Here is a 20,338-nt window from a genome sequence, read left to right as displayed (position 1 = left end):
AAAAATCCTAAAGGGAAAAGCCCTCCCGGCTGTAGGCCAATGAGCGGCGGGAAGGAGGAGTGAGGCTGGGGAACTTCTCCCAGAGCCAGTCAGAGGGGACGGCTGCTGGGAAGCCAATCAGCGCGCCCGAGCCTGCAGCCCCTCTGCAGTAGTTATGCCAGAGCACCCTGTGTAGAGCGGCAGCGAGCGGGCAGCTGGGCTGGGCTGCCAGGAGCCACCGCTCGCGCTCCGTGTCCTCCTGTCGCGCCGCCCCCGACCGGTCTCCGCGCCGCGGTGCCTCAGCAGTCCCCGCAGCCCCGCACTCCGCACCCGCAGGCTCGCGTCGCACGGCTGCCGTCTTCCCCTGGCCGCGCGGTTGGCCTCGCCCCGCCCCGCCCGGTCCCTCCTCGCCCCGCCCCGCCCCGCCCCGGTCAGCCCCGCCCCGCCCAGAGCCTCCAAGCCGTTCCCGCCCTCGCCCAGCGCCCAGGTAGCTGCGAGGAAACTTTTGCAGCGGCTGGGCAGCGGCACGTCTCCCGCTCCTCAGGGCCACTGCCAGGCTTGCCGAGTCCTGGGACTGCTCTCGCTCCCGCTGCCACTCTCCTGCGCTCTCCTCGCTCCCCGCGAAGCAGGATGGCAGGGACCGTGCGCACCGCGTGCTTGGTGGTGGCGATGCTGCTCAGCTTGGACTGCCCGGGACAGGCACAGCCCCCGCCGCCGCCGCCGGACGCCACCTGTCACCAGGTCCGTTCCTTCTTCCAGAGACTGCAGCCCGGACTCAAGTGGGTGCCTGAAACCCCCGTGCCAGGTGAGGAGGAGTCCCTCGCACGTTCCCCGCGCCCAGCGGAGAGCCAAGGGGCGCGTGGTGGCCGTCCCCGGAGCGCGCTAGCCCCGCGGGGCCGCAGTCGCGCGCCCTGCCGCTGGGCACCTGGGAGTGGTCGCTGTTCCCGGAGCCCTGCCAGATCTACTGAGGGAGGGAAGAAGGGTGTGTGGGGACCGTGTCCGCATCTCCCAGGCTCGCTCTGCTGTCACAGAAGGTGCGAGTGGGAGGAACGGCTGGGATGGCCTTCTCCCAAGCACCCATTTTTTTTTTGGCAGGGCGGGAAGGTGGGAGCTGGTTCCCGTGGCCTCAGCGAACTGGCGCCGCACATCCGAGCTGGCGCCTCGGGAATTTGCCACCCTCGCTCGCACGTACGTGCCAGTATTTCAGCCTTAGCTGGACCGCGGCTCCGGCCATTCTTTCCCCAACCTGCCCCCACGCCCTCCTTTCCGCAGCCTGGGTTCCCGAGGCTCGCGGGCCCAAGTGCAGGCAAAGTTGAGGAAGATCTCCGAATCCGCAGTGGCAGGTAAAGACACGCTGAGGGAAACTTTTGAGGAAGTGGGTCCCCCAAATGAGGAGGACTGCGCCTTTTCCTTCAAAACAGCGTCCCTTGTCTAGCTTTGCAAAATCGTTTCAAAAACGGTGCTGCTGGCCCAGGGTGCAGGAGTCCAAAGATGATTTAACTCCTCCTCTTCTCAAATTCATCTGCCTTCTTGACAGGCTGGACCCTGAAGGGTCGATGATTTTGGGTGGAGGAAAGTTTCTGAACGCCTGCCTTTTGTTCTGCACAATCAGATCGTGTTGTAAGGGCGTATTTTAACCTTAGCTGACGGCTGCCGCTGTCAACAGATGAATATTAATAGCCTTATGTGATTGACTGTCCCGCGGTTGGACTCCTAAAAGCCTGCCTTAGAATCCAATTAGGACAAGTTGCTACACTGACAAGGCGGGCAAGAAGAGTCGGTTTCAAACAGGTTAATTTATCAGAGGTGTGCTCTGAGGAAACGGCCAGTTCTATTCGCAAACCGTCAGACGTTTGTGGCCTCCAGGGTCTCTTCCCGAGCCATGCATCCAGCGAGGCGCGCGTCCCGCGCTTCCGAGGGCTCTGGAAGCAGCCCTCGCCAAAACTTGGCTCGTGGCTCTCAACAAGTCAGGGAGGCGGGCCTGATGGTTGGACCAAGTTGTGAATGCGATGCGCGCCCTGTGGGCGCTGCCAGGGAGCGTTCACTAGCGGGAGGTTACCTAGGCAGCCAGCGCGCCTTCAGCCTTTTCTTTAGGTGGATGAAAAGAGCCGAGCGAGCCTGCTGTTTAGTTGCAAAGGTAATTGGTCACCCTTTTTGGTGTCTGAAACGCATTTGCGCATATGTTAAATAATGCTTTGCAGGATTTCGCTCTAAGGGAGGGTAGAACTACCTCTTCCACTAAGTGTTAATAACGTACCATGTGGGCGTGTGCAGGAGCTGTAAGGGGCAACCTATGAATCAGTTCCACAGAGCTGGAACAACAGGCGAATCTCTCTCCCCTCGAAGTGCCATGGTAATTAGATAGCTAAGGCCAGAGAACATGCTTTTGTTGGTAATGTAAAAATTCGTCCTCACAGGATGAGCTCCCACAAGACGAATGGGTCGAGGGTTGGAGTTGGGGCCACATTTGGCTGATTTGAAGCCAGGGAGTAAAGGTTGTGCTTAAAAGAAGAAAAAGACCAGAGGGAACACATAGATATTCATTTAGCACCCCCCCAGACACACATTCATGCAGGCGCCTGGCCTCCCCCCACCCACAGCTCTCTGGCTGCTTGCCTCTATGCAGCATCTGTATAAAAGTATTGGGAGGGCCCACACACTGTGTGTATGAGATTTGGCCTGGGCTCCTTCCCTGAACTCCTTGACTCCCAGCCTAAGGACGGCCATACCAGAGAGAACAGGGACTTGCCATGGAGATTTTTCATTTTCCTCGAGTATTTCCCAAACTCTATAGAAAAATCACTTTCCAAGGGTCTTCGCCATATAAACCCGACATTCCCTACTTCATTTCTATTGAACAAACCTATGCAGTGTTGAGCACCTTCTACATGGCAGGCGCTGTTCTGATGTGTACTGGAGCAAAGCCAAACTTCAAATATGGTGATACCCATACAGCCACCATATATCCTGTATTTTCTGGGGCAGTGCAGGTTTCCAGTACTCTGTCCTGGCATGAAACCATGTGTCCTTAATTTTAGTTGGGCAAATATGGTCACTGTAGATATGGAAAACATGGTGAAAATCCTAATGTCCATGTGTGGAAAGAGCCCATCAGTATTTCAGAGAAGAGATGATAATGGCAGACTGAATACAATGGCAAGTGCATAATTTCAAAGTGACTAAATGTGTAATTTGCTGCTGTCGTTCAGTGGCTAGAAATTGAAAGAGAGCTGCAAATTATTTGATGGTTATGAACCATCATGATGACCGCTTGACTTCTTTTGTCCGTCAATATTTTAAGCCATGTTCAGTTTGCCCGCTCCACTGTATTAACTGCATTAAAGCTTTCTTTGTCCCAGATAAAATGAGATTTGGTTACAGTAAGAAGAAATCCTCAAGAATGTCCTGTCTCACGTAGGGGGAGCATTTGGGATTGACTGCTAACTTCGGCCATTAGCAGAATTGGGTTAGAGTGGATAAGGTACATTTCTTATGCTAATATGGATGAGACTAAATGGCATTTGAAATCAGGCAGCCTAAAAAATAAATCACTGGTGCTGAAGGACTACACTAGACTTCCACAGAGCTGATCTAAAGCCTTACAATCTCATGTTCCCATTTCTTCTAGAGTGTTCAAAGGTGCAGGATAGCAATTCTAAATAACATGTCCCTAAACTCCATAGATCTTTTCATACCCTACTTTTTCTTTTTTTTTTTTAAGGATTTGTAACTTGGAAAGTACCACAGATGGAAACCAGGCACACAGAGTTAGCATTTGGCAGAAAAATCCATATAACTGACTTTCAGTGCAGCTCTTTTGCCCTTATTTAATTTAGAAAAATTCAGAAAAAAAGCCAATGAGCTCATAAGTCTAGATGTTTATTTTGTTTTGCTTAACCTACCCACAGGCGCAATCAAGAATGGATACAATTTTAGGCAAAGAAAGTGAGCTAGTAATCAGACAATGATGTTTCCAATTGTCTCAAGGGAATGGTACAGAAGTCTGAAAAAAATTCCTCTAAACAAAAATCAAGTGTAATTCACTTTATGAATGCCATACACCACTTTTGTGGGGGGTGGTGGTGAAGGGGACGGATGGGAATGAGAAAATCAAACAAACCGTGGTAGTGTTGCAACTCCCAAAAGACTGAGGAATCTTGCCTTAGAGGGCCTTGGAAAGTGCAAGAACCACTCCAGAAGTCCAAATGCCCGTATGGGTAAAAGGCAGCCTTGAAGAGCCAAAATTGACTTGGAGTTTCTCAAAATAGATGAAACGACATAAAAATAAAAATCAACATTCTTGAAACAAAGAGAGAGTTTGGTGTTTGTTGTTGTCGTTGTTGTTTAAAGTGTAAGAACTAGCAACTGTATCGGAGTTGCCAGCTGTGGTTCCCCAATTAGTTTGAAGCAGTTAGCGGTCCTAATGTCAGGAGAGATAATAAGAAGGGAGAAGGTGGGAAAGTTTTCTCTCCTCTGAGATTGCACTAGGCATTTGGGTGAGCAGGTGATTTGTTAAAACTTAGAAAAAGTTGTATTAGCGTGCGTTAACTTGGAACAGTTTGGAGGATTCTTTCAAATGTGGTCTGAATGTATTTATTACGCTAATCCTGATGATTGGTACCGGGATGTGCTTAGAGGGAAGCAGCAGTCTGATTGAGGAGACGGCTGATGATCAGTGGAGCACCTTGGCCTGAAAGGAGTCTAAGACTGCCTGCTCCTTGGCAGGCTGTGTGTTAGGTGCTGGGGGTGCCGAGAGGAGTAAGACACAGTCCCTTTTGTCAAGGCGCTCACCGTCTAGTGGGGGAGCGTACAAGTAAACAGCCTTCTCAGGAAACTTGTAGGATTAAATAGGGTGAAAAGGGCTAGAAAATACCTCCAGGAAATTGGCTGAAATCATCACAATAGCCAGCCTGGGCAAGGGAAAAGAACTGAAGAGATGAAGTGGGAGATAGGGAGAACTCTCTTAATAGGGCCGCCATCTTAAAAAGAGTTTTCCTAATTCTTGGAGCACACTCCGTTTGTAAGCATTAGGAAATACAGACGTAAGAAGATTTTGATGGATGCTAGATGACACAGATGGTGTCAGTTTTGCAATGTGGTTTTTTTCTTATGGGCTGGTAGATTGTATCCAATATTTTGATGCAATATTTTTGAGCATGCTGGTACTTCCATCTTTAGAGTTGCAATGTTTGCTGTTCACTGTAGCCTCGAAAAAGGCTGCTTATTACCAACCTGGGAGAAAAGAGGCCTGGATTTGTCTGCTATGAGACAAGACAGAAAATATGTTTTCTCCTTAAATGGCAGCTATCAATGACCACGCCAACTTTAGTGTTTGATGCATATGCAAAAGCATGGGTCTTAAGAGGTATCTTATTACTCATTTCTAAGAAAATTGAAGATAATCACTTATAACTTGTGCACACGATACATCATTTGGAAAGAATTTCACTGGGGATCATATTGCTCAACTGAAAAGTTCTGGCATGCTGAATTTGTACATTTTTGTGAATGCTTCCTTTTACTCTGATCTCTAGCTTTTTTCTGCATATGGTTATTTGTATGTTTTAGATTATAAGCTTCTTAAAGGGAAAGCACTGCATTTGATGCAGTGTTGGGCACGATGCTCAGAGCACCATAGAGCATTTAGTAAATAATTGACGATAATAGAATTTCTAGATCATTATGTATTCTCTATAAACTCTCAAATACTTTCTTAAGCTATGTTTCATCTTACATATTTTAAAAGCATAAGTCCAAATTTTTATGGTGCATTATTGGGGTATGTGGACAAACTTTTCAGGCTACATATATTTTGACTGAAGTCAGATTCAGGCTTACCTCGGTTAGCTGGCGACTCTTCCCATCAGGCAGGGCTTGTTAATGTTGAGTACCCAAAGAACAAATTGAAATTAGCAACATTGTTATGACTGGCTTAGTATCATTAAAGATCAACAATTATTATAGCACATAAATTGTAAGACATCTCTTAAATCAAACTCTCTTTGATTTAATGTCATCTAGACCTTTCTCTCTAATGTTGACATTACCATATTTGGGAGTTGAGCTATAACACATGCACGGACCTGTTGAAGTACCTCACAGGTTTCTGTAACCTGGGATCAGAATTTGTGCACAGGCTCAATTCTAGAGACCATACCGGGAGCCAACATCTATTCAGCCCTAGCCGAGCTTGTAAACGGGTTTGATGTTTTTGGTAATCTAGGGTCTAATGGAAATTGTGGGCAGAAAAATCCCCCACCATCTGCCCATATTTAGCAAATTGTCTGGCTTGAAACAGGATCCCTAGAACTCCATTAAGAAATGAGCATCAGAAAATAGAATCCAAGTCATGGGCCCCAGACTGGCTTTAGAGACAGCATAAAGTAATGGGAATTTACCTTCTGAGATATAATGACAGAGAGAATGTGATTCAGAAAGCAAGGTGAAGGTGGGCATATCAGCAGAGAAAATGTGCGTTTCAAAATGCTGTGTGTGACGGGAAAATGCTCACCGGAACATGAGAGTCTCACTTGGTACCTTGTTGAATATACAAAGTAAGGAGGATTTAGTTCTGTACTTTAAATTAGGCTAATTAAAGATCAGTTATCCATGTGCTAATTATTAGAAATATTTGTTTGCCATTTTTAAACAAAAATGAATCCAGATTGATTACCAAGAAAGGCATTTTCACTTTTGCCTCTCTTTGTGTGTAGCTGGATAAAGCCTTATGTGAGAGTTTGTGTTTTTCCTCATGAGTGAAAAGGAGTCACTGTTAGGGCCAAAATGCATTGCTAGTGTTCCAAACAGTTAATTACTTCTAGTAGCTGAAATTGTATTTATATGCTAGATTAGTAAATCTACTGAGCTCTTTGAAGTACACTTAATAGGCTTATATTGATAAATAATTGATAGGAAGAGAGATAAATACAAGTGAAAGTGGCAATAAGAAGGGACGAAGCAGTTAAAGTCATTATAAAAGAAACCTCCTCTCATTGTATTCTATCCATCCCCCGGAAAGTTGAAAGATGTACATTTCTCAGAAGTGATAATTTTTGAGAATATTCTGTGCTTTTCAAAATTTCCACAATGAAGCATGCGTTTATTTCTTATAAATCCAGAATAAGGCAAGATTTTAGAGTAGAATTTTAATTGGCCTTTTTGAGTCTGCCTTTTGAAAACAAGTTTATTACTGGAAAATTAGAAATCCTGATTTTGGCATCTTTAAGGTACATGTTCATAATTATCTGTATCTTCCCTACTGTCCTGTGATCTCCTTGAGGTTAGGGGCTGTATCATATTTATCTTTGTACCTGCAGTGTCTAGCACAGTGCATAGTACAAATAAAAGTTACTCAATAAAAATTTGTAGATTAAATGAATAAATGGAGTTAAAAATGTATTACAAGCATAAAATTTCCATAAAGCCAATATTTAAGTAGTTGATTCATTTTTACTAATATACTAAGGTTTCTAAAAAAGTAACTACTTTTTCAGGTAAAAAATCCACTTGTTGTCTATAGGTAAGTAATAAAGGCCATTGGTTTAATTCACTTGGCTACACTCTAACTCCCTGGAAGAAGTAGACTAGCCAAATCTTACAAAAGGTAAGTATTTTGTGCTTGTTTACAAGGCTATTCTAAGTAGTTCAAAGATAAATTAAATATATCCACGTGTACATAGATGCATATATTTATCTTCACTTTACAGATCTGTGGTATATAGATTTGTGAAAATAATGCAACTTGGTGTCATTTACAGAACATTCACTGAATGTATGTGTTTTTCTTCGGTGTTTGGTGTTTCTTACCTATAACATCAAGCTTCATAAATGTACATTTAAAAGGACATAATCCAAAGTGGATTTTCAGCCATAGAAATTTTATTGGAGTAGGATAAAGGGCCTCATGAGAGTTCTCTTAATTCCTGTATGCATTAGGGCACACTTTTAAAGTCAGCTGAGAAAACTCAATTAGTTGGCTAGGGATGACCCATTGGGGAGTTCTTTCAGATAGAGGCCCAAGTAGGAAAGAGGGTAAAAAAGAAAGGGATGATGTTGATTTGAAAATAATACCAGAATTCTATTTGCATACTTTCTTCCTTAATTATGGTACGGCTCCCTCTTTCACAAATTCTGCATACCGGTACTTATAGTATATATTGGCATCCTGGGAGTCGCCATTGCTCTTTGTCAGATTTTGGGTTGGATGAATAAAACTGCGGGAAACATGGTGAAGAGAGGAAGAGTTAGAGTGACAGATACAGGGAGGAGATTAAAAGCCCTCACTCTGGTATATGTCAGAAAATTAACTGGCACATAACAGACTGAAAGGATTAGAAAACATTTGAATTTGGAAATTTGCTTGTGTGCAGAGATAATACAGAGATATGACCCAATTGCATTTGGTTCCCAGAAATGCTTTATCTGTACTTCTTACTTTGGTATCTGTTTTTTGAAGTACATAGCTTTTTTCATAGCCTTTGCCAGACTCTACACTCGTAAAATGCAGGAGCCATGTTTGACTCATCATGATATCCTCTAGAGTGGTGAGTAGAGTGCCTTGTTCAGAGTTATTAATAAAGGTTGGAATTAATGTAGAATAAACACCTAAAGACATAGTCTGGAGGACTTGATCACTGTCGAATGAGATCCCAGGATGGCATACACCTAGAGAATGATTGATTCTCTGAATGCATCATTGACTAAGTTGATCTGCAGTAGAGACTGAGGAAGAGGGGTGGAGTTCAAGCATAGTTATCTATTCTCTGTGGCCCTGGAAGCCTTGTTGCCCCTCTTTCAAAACTGAAGTTTGAGGAGAAAGTGACAAGTAGAGAGAGATTTTTAGCTGCAGCTTTCTCTAAATATGGTGTTTGGATATGTTATATATATATTTATATATTTTCATAGATTACATATGTATAAATATATATATTTCTGTTATTTTGATAGCAACAATTAATAATTATGTTATTTAAACTGTTTGCAAGTTGTTAATTGTTACTCTTAGCAGTAGATGGTCTTTCACAATCATACCTTACATTTGTGTCATGAAAGCCTTGCTTTCATGTATCTGATGTACAAACAATATAACCACTCATAAAGCATCTGCACGTTCTGAGTTCCATCCGTCTGCTTGGTTCCAACACACACACACACATATTTGTACACTCATACACACACACATATAATATCCCTACATTTGTATGCCCTTAATAATCTAGAGAATAAGCCTAACTTACACTGGGAAGAGTAAGGGGGTACAGCTCTTCAGAGCTCGAGTAAACCATTTTCAGTTGGATTGGCCCCAAATTGTTGCAGAGCTCATTGTCACTGATATCCTAGAGCTTATTTATCAAGTTCCATCATTTCCCTAAGTACAGAGATGTGATCCTCATTAACGTAGTGGCAGTCAATCCATATTGTGAATTTGGCTGATTTTGGAGAACTACTTCTAGCACTGGCTGCATTACATGTTGAGCTCCATAGAAATGAGAATGTGACCCAAGAGGTGGTTTCCAAGTTAGGTTTCATGGAGTGATTGTGTTGGGGACCACATTTAACTGTTTTGGAAAACAGATGGAAATTCTCAGAAAAGGAACCTACTAAAAATGAACTTTATATGCTATCTCTGCATAAATATTTAACAGTTTTTCATTCATTCTTCAACCAACATTTATTGAGCACTGATTCTATGCCAGGTGCTGAGCTAGGAGCTGATGAATAAGATAAAAATCACTGCCTAGGGAGGGAGCCAGAGAAGGAAAACCAAGGATGTCAGGGCAGCACAATGAGAGCTGCTAGAGAGCTGGGCACCAGGTGGGGGTCTGGGGGCTGTTGAGCTATGGCGAAGGGGTGCCTGGTTGCCTTAAGTGGGCTGTCATGTGAGGTACATGCAAAGACACAGAGGTAAGAGACAAAATGACATGTTTGTTGGACTGGAATAGTTTGGATTCCTTGGAGCACAGGGGAAAAAGGAGGAAAGAGGAATTAGAAAAGTAGGCAGCAAATGCTGAGGAGTTTCCTTGTGCTGTATCCAAGGATGATGAGGAGCCATGACAACATTTTAAGAAAACATTTTTCAGTATGGAAGATGACTGGACAGTGAGTGGTGTCAGAGAGTTTTAGTAATGCAGGGGAAAAAGCAGGACGGTAAATAGGAGAATAAAAGATAAAGTTGAGAGAATAGAAGTAGAGTAGACATGACCCGGTGACTGGATATGAGGACAGAAGGGAGAGGCTAGATCTTCTGGTTTTTCTGGGTAGTGGGGCTAAGGCCAATAATAGGTGCTCAGTAAATATTTGTTGAATAAATGAGTAAAATATAGGAGGAACATATTTTTAAGGGGTGAAATAGTTCGATTTTGAACAGGTTGAGTTTGTGGGGGTCCTTGGATCATTGAGGCAGAAATGTCTGCTAGGTAGTTGAGGTTGTGTTTTGGATCATAGAAGAGAGAGAAATCAGGGCTGGAGATACATACTCGGACATTATCAGCATAGAGATAGTAATTGAAACTCTGGAAATAGATGAGATTACTGGGAAATAGTGTATATACTCTTCTGAAGTTCGGGAGAAGCATAGTTGAGACTCATCAGCATATAGGCTTAAGTTGGAAGTCATGGGTGTGGATGATATTTTCCAGGCTTTTGCATGTGACATGTCTTAAAATGTATTTTGCCAACATCTGGTGATTTTTTAAAAAAACTGCCAAAGACTTCAAGAACTCTCTTGATTAAGAGAAAGTATGAGTATATGTTGTCATGGTCCAAGACTTTGCAAATAAGATAACGTACTATCAAACACACACACACACACACACACACACACACACACACACACACAGAGAGAGAGAGAGAGAGAGACTTCTATGTGTAGAAATACATTAGAATCAAGGGATCAGATTTCTATCATATTTGATAGCAATAATTAATAATTATGTGTGTTTTTTAAACTGTTTGAAAGTTGTTAATTGTTACTCTTAGCAGTGGGTGGTCTTTCACGATCATACCTAACATTTGTGTCGTGAAAGCCTTGCTTTCATGTATCTGATGTACAAACAATGCAACCACTCGTGAAGTGTCTGCAGGTTCTGAGTTCTACTGACCTGCCTGGTTCCAACATGGAGGCCCCTCCGGCCCTCCCCCTGGGGAGCACTCTCCTACTCTGGAGATGAAAGCTGTAACAGTGTGTAGCTTTTGGAGCTCTGGTCTCTATTCCGCTTCAGACTGGGCCCTGCTGGCTAGTCTCTGGAACATGTGGTTCCAAGCAAACACTAGGAATACTTGCGTAATTGGGCTGATCTTTTCTTAAGTGTCTGTGGAGATGTAATGTTTTTTTGGTTGGGGGTGGGGGGAGAGGGTTGTATAATTTTCTGTTTCTCTGGCATGGACAGTTCCCTTAGTTTCTCTGTTGTTCAAGAGGTTGCTTTCATCAGGGTTTCTACTTTCATTCAACATAAGCTTGCAACTCCCTGTTCTCCAGTAGATTTTTTTGTTTGTTTTTTTGTGAGGAAGATCAGCCCTGAGCTACCATCTGTTGCCGATCCTCCTCTTTTTGCTGAGGAAGATTGGCCCTGGGCTAACATCCGTGCCCATCTTCCTCTACTTTTATATGGGACGCCGCCACAGCACGGCTTGACAAGCGGTGCACCAGTCCATGCCCGGGATCCAAACTCCGGGCTGCCAAAGCAGAGCGTGTGAACTTAACCGCTGCGCCACCGGGCTGGCCCCTCCAGTAGATTTTTTGAGGCCACTTTCAGGTTGATGGAATAGTTTGTAAGGGCCACAAGGGAAGATCATGGAGACTACCATTTACTGAGTGCCTACTATGTGCCAGTTGCTTTATATTTAATCTCCACAGCAAACCGGAAAGGTACGTGGTGTCATTTCCATTTTACAGATGAAGAAACTGAGGCCCAGAAAGGTTTACTTTCCCAAAGGTTGTGTAAGCGGTGGAGCCGGGATTTTCATCCAGATTTGTCTCACTCCATAGCTCCTGATCTTTCCAGTATACCCACTGGATTATGAAGGGGAGGAATATGGTCTGGATATAAAGTATTTGACTTAAATTCCCACACTCTTTTGACTTTTGTGACCTTTTTTTACTCTGGGTTCCCCTCCTACTGCAAATCTGATTCTATCTTTGCTCGTTTGCCCTCCTCCTCCCACCCTTTATTAGATGCAAGTGTTCCAGTAGCATTTGTCCTTTGTCCTTTTTGTTCTCTCTTTGTTCATTCCCACATCCATTCCCATGACTTCATGATCTTCGCTGTTTGAATGACTCCTATATCTCTTTCCAGCTGACCTCTTCCTTACTGTCCAGTTCAGGATTTCCCACTTGCCTGCTGGATATCTCCATCCAGAAGTCCTGCCAGCGCTTCACTTTTAACAGAGCCAAAAATTAGTCCATCACTTTCTTTTCCTATCTGCACAAAGCTGCCTCTCTCCAACATTCTACATTTCTGGTGATAGCATCTCTGGTACCCAGACTTGAAACCTGGAAATCTGACTTCTCTTTTTACACGTCTTACACCCAGATTAAATGGCTAACTCTTGCAAGTCTGCCTCCATCATGTCTCTCACTCTTACCTTCTTGGCATGTGTGCTCTCTATTTAAGAATAATAGGCTGCTAACTCATTACTGAAAGGACCCTATAAGTTGTCTGCCTCCAAGCCTTTGCTTATAGACCATCTGACTGTCTTTTTTCATCAGTGCCTGCTGCAGTCTTACCCATTTTTCAAGGCTTCAGTGCAATGCCATCTTCTTCATGAATCACTTCGTGATTCCTCACATCTAAATGTGATCGTTTTCGCCCTTTGAACCCTTGCTATCACTGTACTTCTCCTATGGCCTTGGTTCTCACTTGCTTTTATAATTATTTATGTACTTGACATTTTTCTTCTTACTAGACACTTGCTCCGTAAAGTGTGGCTCATGGACCAGCAGCATCAGCATCACCTGGGAGCTTGTAAGAAATGTAGAATCTCAGGTTCCATCCCAGACCTACTGAATCAGAATTTGTATTTTTTTAACAAGATCCCTGGGTGATTTGTACTCATGTTAAAGTTTGAGAAGGGCTGCTTCCAAGTGTAAGCTCCTTGAGGGTAAGAACCTTGCAGCATTTAAGAAAGGGTCTTGCACATAATGGATCGATGTTCTTTTGATTTCTCACATTTGTGCTATGCTTCAGCTGTTCATTCATTGATGTGGCCTTAGAGACCTATACACAAGAAATGTGTGGGGGGAGGGAGGGAGGAAGGAAGGGGAAGGAGAGAGAGAGAGATTCAGAGAGTGGTGAGGGGGAAGGAGAAAGACGGAGAGAATGGATGAGAGTAAGAATGTGAGAACGAAGGGGCTAGAGAGAGCCGACAGGATCTTTGCTCCTCAGCTAAGAACTTTGTGACTAGTTTGGAAAACAGTCTTTGCTCTCCCAGATGGGTAGAACCTCTAGTCTAGGCCTTGGCTTAATTTCCTGTGGCCAGAGGCAAATATCTTCTGAGACCATTTTGCCCTTATCCTAGGGACCTAATGGTTTCCCACTTTCTCTTTTGCTGGCATTCTGGGCTGTATCTTCTCTGGCCATCCCCAGAAGTCAGAGTGTAACTTTTGAAGAGTTTCAAAGACCCACGGAAGAACTGTGCTCAGTGTTTCAAATAGTCCCTTCTGTTTTCAGAAACAGATTTTCTGCTTTGTTTTCAAACTTCAAAGTTTATTTCTGAAATAAAGGTTTATTCCCCCCCCTACGGAATTCTGAAGGTTTTATACAAGTGTTAATTTCTAAAACCTAAGTCATTTCTTGCCTTTGAAACTTCAGTGCTGTGGGTCAATTTAATAACGTTGCCTGAAGGTTCTTTTGGCCTTCAAAAGCTGTCAGATTGCCTTTTCTTTGTTCTTTGAGAGAGTAAGGTGGCCTCCTTCATAAGGCCTGAAGGTGATGTTGCAACCAGCATTTATTCAATCATTCAGAGTCTTCCCTCACCCCTCGACAATATCCAGTTTTATTTTCAAGTTAGGTCCTAGTGGCAATGAGATGTATTACTGACTAACAATTCTGGGTAAAATTCCCAAAAAGCTCATCAACATTTCATAGAGTGGTGATAAGAAGTTGCCCAAGTTCCTCTGACACCCATAGCTAAGGGGAACAGCAGATGTTCTGTGCAAACTCATCACAGCCCTTCTGGGGCTCAGTGTACCTCCAAAGCTACTGGGGGCCCTCCCTTCATCATCTGTCGGGCTGCTCTCTACATTTCCCCTTTTGGCCTTCCTCCTTTCCACCCTCACACTCTCAACTGGTTATAATTTGGAACAGAAGGTGTTTTATGGTTTGTTATATTTATTGAATGGTTTTGTGTTTCTTGTTCTCCAAAAAAAAATAGATGAGTGGAATGTTTTATATTTTCCTCTGTATTTTAGTTTTAAGTTGTGTTTCCTTTTCCTCTAGCTCCTGATTTCCTTCTCTCCTCTCTCTCCCCCCATCCGCCTCTGCCTCCTCCACATCTGCCGGCTCAGTGATTCTGGAGAGAAAACAGGCTTTTCCTTTCTGCCCACATATTTGGTTTGGGTACCTGGTTACTTCTCTTGGGATATTGCGAAATTCGATTCCTTAGTTAGTTTGGAAATGAAGAGCTCTAAAATACGCACTGATGAATTTACATTCCACTTTCTAAGAACTCTGAGTATTTAAAAGGCTTTTTGTACAAATAGGACAAGGCTAAGTATATCTGACTCAAGTACCTCAGATCATTGCTATGTAGTTTACATTCTCTCTCACTGTCATAATTCTCAATGAATGCAAATTGCATCTTTGTTCTTAGAAGTCTCTTATACTGAACGCCTTTCCTTTTTCTAAAGATAAGGGAGCCCCTTTGAAACACTGCTAGTGGGGGTAGAACTGACATTTACCTTGTAGGCTGACCAAATTGTAGCCTGCTTTTCCCTGATGAAGTTGTCCCGTTTCAGAGACATTGTTTCACTTGTAGGATTTTATTGTCCTAGTTTCAAATTTGACTTCAGGTTAGAGAGTGTATTCCAATTGGACTATTCCTTGGTATTTTAGCTTGGTCTTTACACTTATAGGGATCTTTTGTTTGTCCTGTATCTATTATCTCTTCCAAGCTTGGCCAAGGTTGTTAGGTTATGCACTTACGTATAAATATTTAACAAGATAAGTTAGACAAAATGTGCTTGAAGATACTTCAGCTCTCTCCCTAACCACTCCCCCGTCCCTGTCCCAGCTGAGTTTTTGTGTAGAGTCTCAGATGGTTGCTTTATCTCAGATGTTTAGATTCGGAGGACATTCCTTTGCACTGTGCCTGACGGACACAATGAAATGGAAGCTTTTGCGTCAATCTTGACTACCAAAATGGTAGCACCAAGTAACAGATAACACTAGGCTCCTCTTCCTATTTTTTTCCTACCTAGTTATCCAAACTCCCATAAGCCAGAGAGTTTTAGGTATGAGATTGTGTGTTTTTTAAGAAAATATTTTGGATAAAGACTAATGTTCTCAAGTCAGGAATAACAATTAGTACCATTCATTAATCAGGGGGCATGTTTTGACTTTGAGTCCTGGCTAGGAAATATAAACTGTGAAAGTCACACATATATATGAACCTCAGGCAAATTTATGACTTGTCAGCCTTTTGAGGTTAAATTCTTAACCCCAAATCGGGGCTGGCTTTATATGTGGAGTCCAGCACATTCCTCTGGGCCACTGAACACCCCCCTCCCCAGCCCTTTGCTTAACAGCAGCTAATGGCCTAATGAGCAAGAAGGATTTCTGCCTCTTATCAGCTGCCTAAACAGCAACAGGAAGGCTGATATACAGAGTATAGGTCAAAACCTGAGTTCTTGAACCAGAAAACTACAGGGTCAGTTTAAAACTCTGGCTACGTGATATCTCTATAGTCATCAATACCTGTCAGTAAAGGAGCTGGACACTTGAGTTCAAACAAATAGTAATAGTTGTCAAAAGTATGAACAGTCTAATTAATTTTGCTAATAGTTCTTTCCTTCTTTGTTTAGTTCTTCTATAAATAGCCTTCATATAGTCTTTAATGAGCTTTCAGTTTGCGCCTGGAGGTTGTTATGGTCATGCGGGAGGGTTTGATTGTCAGATGGTGATGATGATGGAGGCAAGGATATTTATATTTTGGTCCAGATTTTGGAAGGGGCTGCCAAAGAAAGGCAAATAGATATCTACTACTACTTTTATTTCTTTTTAAACTGAGTTTTGAGTAAATATGTACTCAACTTGCTACGGGATCAGAGAAACCTTTGTGCTTCCTCATATTGTCCTCAGAACTTTTTTAAGGAGAAAGAGTTGTTGCCTGTTTCTTAGATCCAGTTGGAATCCAGGCTCAGACTCACATAGAAGAAATATTTTAGGGTATTCAATGCCCATCATAGTGAAAGCCCCTTGACTTGCATCTTCTGCATTTGCATTTTTTCAGAGATAATAATGAAAACATTTTTTTCAGATTCCATTCTGTTATTGAAAATCCTATTTACATAAACAGGCATTGTTGTGGCTTAGGGAAGAATGTGGGGTCCCAGTCTTTTGCTCCTTTTATATCTTTGCTAAGGCTTGTCTAAATAGAAGTAATGACACTTTAGTCTAAGCAGCTTTTCTCATTTAGGTAAGCAGGGTGGTTTGAAATTTCAGTTTACTAGATAATTGAGTCTCTTCTTAATTATTTCAGGCATGCAGGTTGCTCTCTTGATAGCAAAGACCCTAAAAATCTAGTAATCTTCTCAGGCATCCGTTTGGTAATAAAATCTTGTGCATTTTCAGGGGTTGATTTTCACGACAATTGTGCATCCCCTCCCCACCCCCACTCTTGAAGAAATCCTGCTATCTTTTAGGGCGTTGGTCTCCTCACATTTGCAAAAGCACACTTTAAAAATATATAAGGATGTTGCTGGAATTACTGGATCTAGAGGAAATTTAAATGTATTCAGATTCATGCTCATTACACAACTTTCATTTAGAGTTTTTAATAGCCTTGTCATATTTCTCAGAAAATCATCTGCCTGACTTTGCCAGACTTGGTTTTCTGCCCTGAATGAAAAACTGAAGATCAGCAAAAGTGGAGCCTAACTATCCCCTACTCTATCTTTTGTCTCAAAAAAAAAAAAAAAGAAAGAAAAAGAAAGAAAGAAAAAGAAAAAACTTCTCAGAGGTCATCTGGTGCAGAGTGAGGTGGGAAAACCTTTAAAAAAAAAAAGCCCAGGCCACCTTCACATCTGCTAGTCATTGCCACTGGTGTAACTTCAATTCAGCAAGTTTTTATTGAGCACCTGTGGTGGGGGCGGTGCTCATAATCATTAACATTTATTGAGCTAGGCGCTGTGCTAAGCCCTTTATGGGCAACATCCCATTTAATCCTCACAATAGCACTACCAGGTGGGTATTATTATTTCCCCCATTTTACAGATGAGAAAACTGAGGCTTAGAGAGGTTTAGTGACTTGTCCAAGGTCAAATAACTGTGAAATGAATTAATCCCACTTAGTCTGGTTCCACAACCATGTTCCTAATCACCACTCTTAAGATGGGCTCAGCATTTCTAAGAACTACTCCCGAAACCAGTTTTGAGAACCCAGTATGTGTGAGATACTGGGGATTCAAAGTCAAACAGTCCACTCTCTCTGCTCTTGATGGGGGAGGCAGACATGTAGACAGATGAGGACCATGCATGGAGGGGGTCTCCATATCTGTTGAGGGGAAGGAGGAGGGCGTGGGAAGAGCAGTGGCTTGAAACTGGGGACTGCTGCATCCCTAATGCAGCTCTGCAGTCTGGGGTCATGGGCATTTGATTTTCCTGTTCAGTGAAGGTCATCTTCTCTCCGTGAATTGAACTGCCTCCGTGATTGCATCAACCTGTTTCCGTCACTGCCCCAGCTGACTGTAGCACCAGCTACCTTGAACCCAGCACTCCTTAGATATGCATGTTCAGCACTGTTTGGGAGAATTGGCTGCATAGTTCCTGTGTCACCATTTCTCGTTTATTTCAGTTCTCCCTTAAAAAAAAAAAAACAGTTAAAATTCAATGAGGCAGATAATCCTGAACGAAATTGCTGTGGTCTTGAGAGCTGGTGGCTTTCTGAAGGCGGGTCATATAAGACTAGCAGCCCACTGGGAGACGCTGGATCCAGGCTTGGTTCATTCAGCTTGATCTGGAGCCCTCCTGGCACTGCCTCTTGAGCCCACACTAGGCTCTGGAGAGCTCTCTATCTGAATCACCCCATGGCTTGACAGGAGAATGAAGTTACTATTGGCAATTTTTGAGTTTTTCAGTGAAATCATGGGAATGGAAGGGAAATCCCCAAATCACCTGTTTGGGTAATTAATTTTTGTTTTTCATAGCTTCCGAAGAAAGCAAGGAGGAAAAAAGTCACTACTGACCATCGTTTAAGAGTCTTTTATGTGTTATATTAATAACTTAGATTTTCCTCAATTTTAGGAAACATTTGGTTCGGGGTAAAGTGAACTCACCACCGTGTGTGTGTGTGTGTGTGTGTGTGTGTGTGTGTGTGTGAAACAATATCCTTTAGCCTCCAACCTCAGCTTGCCAAAAATTCCTTGTGTCTCCAAGTCGCTTCGCAATGGTTTGCTTGGCAAATCCTCTCCCATGCACTTTCTCCTTCATTAAATCTCTTCCACAGAAAGGGGTTGCCACCCAGTCTAGACTTCAGTAACATGCAGGAGGAGGGCCAATTAGTGAGGATTTTGACTCATATTACATGCGAGTAGGGGGAGGAGGAGGAGGAAAATCTGTCCTTCCCAGTCCTTCGGATATTTAAGTTCTAACACCACAGTATGTTGAAGATGTATAAAGTTACTGGAGCATTTACACGGCTATTCCCCAAGATGGCATAAATGCCACAGCACTAGAGCATGTCAGTGTAGACATTCAGATCCGCCGAAGGATAGGAAAAAGGAAAAGATCAATAACGTTGCTTCTCACTCAGGGATCAAGAGTGAGTGTTTGATTATCTTTTGGTTGCATTTTGCTCAGGTGCAGTGTGTATGTTGTACTAACAAGGCAATGGACTTCCTTTTCCATAGGTTCCTATCATAGGGAAAGGGAAAAGATAAAATAGAGGGCACAGATTATTTACAGTGGCTGAGAATGTAATTACAAGGTGCAATGGCTTGAAACTGAAATTTAGGTTAGCCATTACAGCTGGGAAAAGCATCTTAACAGTAAGGGCAATTGGGCATCGGGAAGATTTGCCCGGGAGCTGGTTAAAACAGCATCTCCAGAAGTGCTGAAGACTAGGGTAGGTGTAATGTGATGAGAGACTCCTACCAAATTCAGGGTTGGGCTGGAGGCCCAGACTGATAGGCATTTTCCATTGTTGCCCGGCTCTCTTTGTAGTTATTTAATTGCTAATAGCTTGAAACAGTTTTTTTATGTATCCAAAATATGCCTAATTTGTGAAGCATAGGAAAACAAATGCATTTGAGCAGTGAGAGTGAGGCATTTGGGTTGGTCTGAGGACCCCCCTAACAGGTTCCTCAGTCCAGTCTGGACTACAGGCCAAGGACGCAGGCAATATTATCATTTTTTGCTTCTGCAAGGTTTCTTCCTTCTTATAGTATGGGACTATTGCTGTTAAAGTAACATTTGGGCTCTGTCAATATGACTTTCTCAGGGCAGACCCTAGATAAAATTTGGTTTTGGTTCCTTTTGTCTTCTTTTTAGTCTTTCTTTTTGACATCGCCCCTAGTCCCTGTCCAGGTGTTCTGGGTTACCTTGCCTCACCCTTCTTTCCTGTGCTGGAGGAGGATCCCAGGTAAACTCTTTAGCCTTGAGGTATGAGGGAATTACTCAAGGAGTGTAGCACTTTAAGACAACACCTGATGAAATTGCTTAACCAAAGTAGTAACTCACCCATGATGAAACATTTAGATATTGCTAGGCAGATACTTTTAGGTGGGGTAGAGGGGAATAGAGGGTGTATTAGTTTCCTAGGGCTGCCATAATAACTTACCTCAAATTTGGTGGTTTAAAACAACTGAAATTTATTCTCTCACAGTTCTGGAGGCCAGAAGACCAAAATCAAGATGTTAGCAGGGCCATACTCCTTCCAAGGGCTCTAGGAGAGATTCCTTCCTCGCCTCTTCCAGCTTCTGGTGGCTCCAGGCATTCCTTGGCTTGTGGCTGCATCACTTCAATCTCTGCCTCTGTCATCACGTGGCCTCCTCCTCCTCCTGTGTCTCTCCTCCATGTGTCTTTTACAAGGACATTTGTCATTGGATTTAGGGCGCACCTGGATAATCCAGGATGACTTCATCTTGAGATCCTTAATTTAATTACATCTGCAAGATCCTTTTTCCAAATAGGTCCAAATAAGGTCA

General features: G+C 43.1%; 1 protein-coding gene across 2 annotated transcripts in view; it reads left to right on the top strand.

Annotated features, from left to right (window-relative positions):
* Window positions 1-244: 244 nt before the first annotated feature.
* The window catches only part of GPC3 (glypican 3), a 413,594-nt gene continuing 393,500 nt past the window's right edge, over window positions 245-20,338 (top strand). For both annotated transcript variants that reach the window (XM_058536778.1, XM_058536777.1), the window contains exon 1: window positions 245-784. In XM_058536778.1, coding sequence (XP_058392761.1) covers window positions 610-784 — 175 coding nt within the window. In that variant the 5' untranslated portion in view covers window positions 245-609. The remainder of the gene's footprint in view (window positions 785-20,338) is intronic.

This window comes from Diceros bicornis, chromosome X, assembly GCF_020826845.1.
Source record: "Diceros bicornis minor isolate mBicDic1 chromosome X, mDicBic1.mat.cur, whole genome shotgun sequence".
Taxonomy (NCBI): Eukaryota; Metazoa; Chordata; class Mammalia; order Perissodactyla; family Rhinocerotidae; genus Diceros; species Diceros bicornis.
This window is presented reverse-complemented; position numbering and strand designations above follow the sequence as displayed.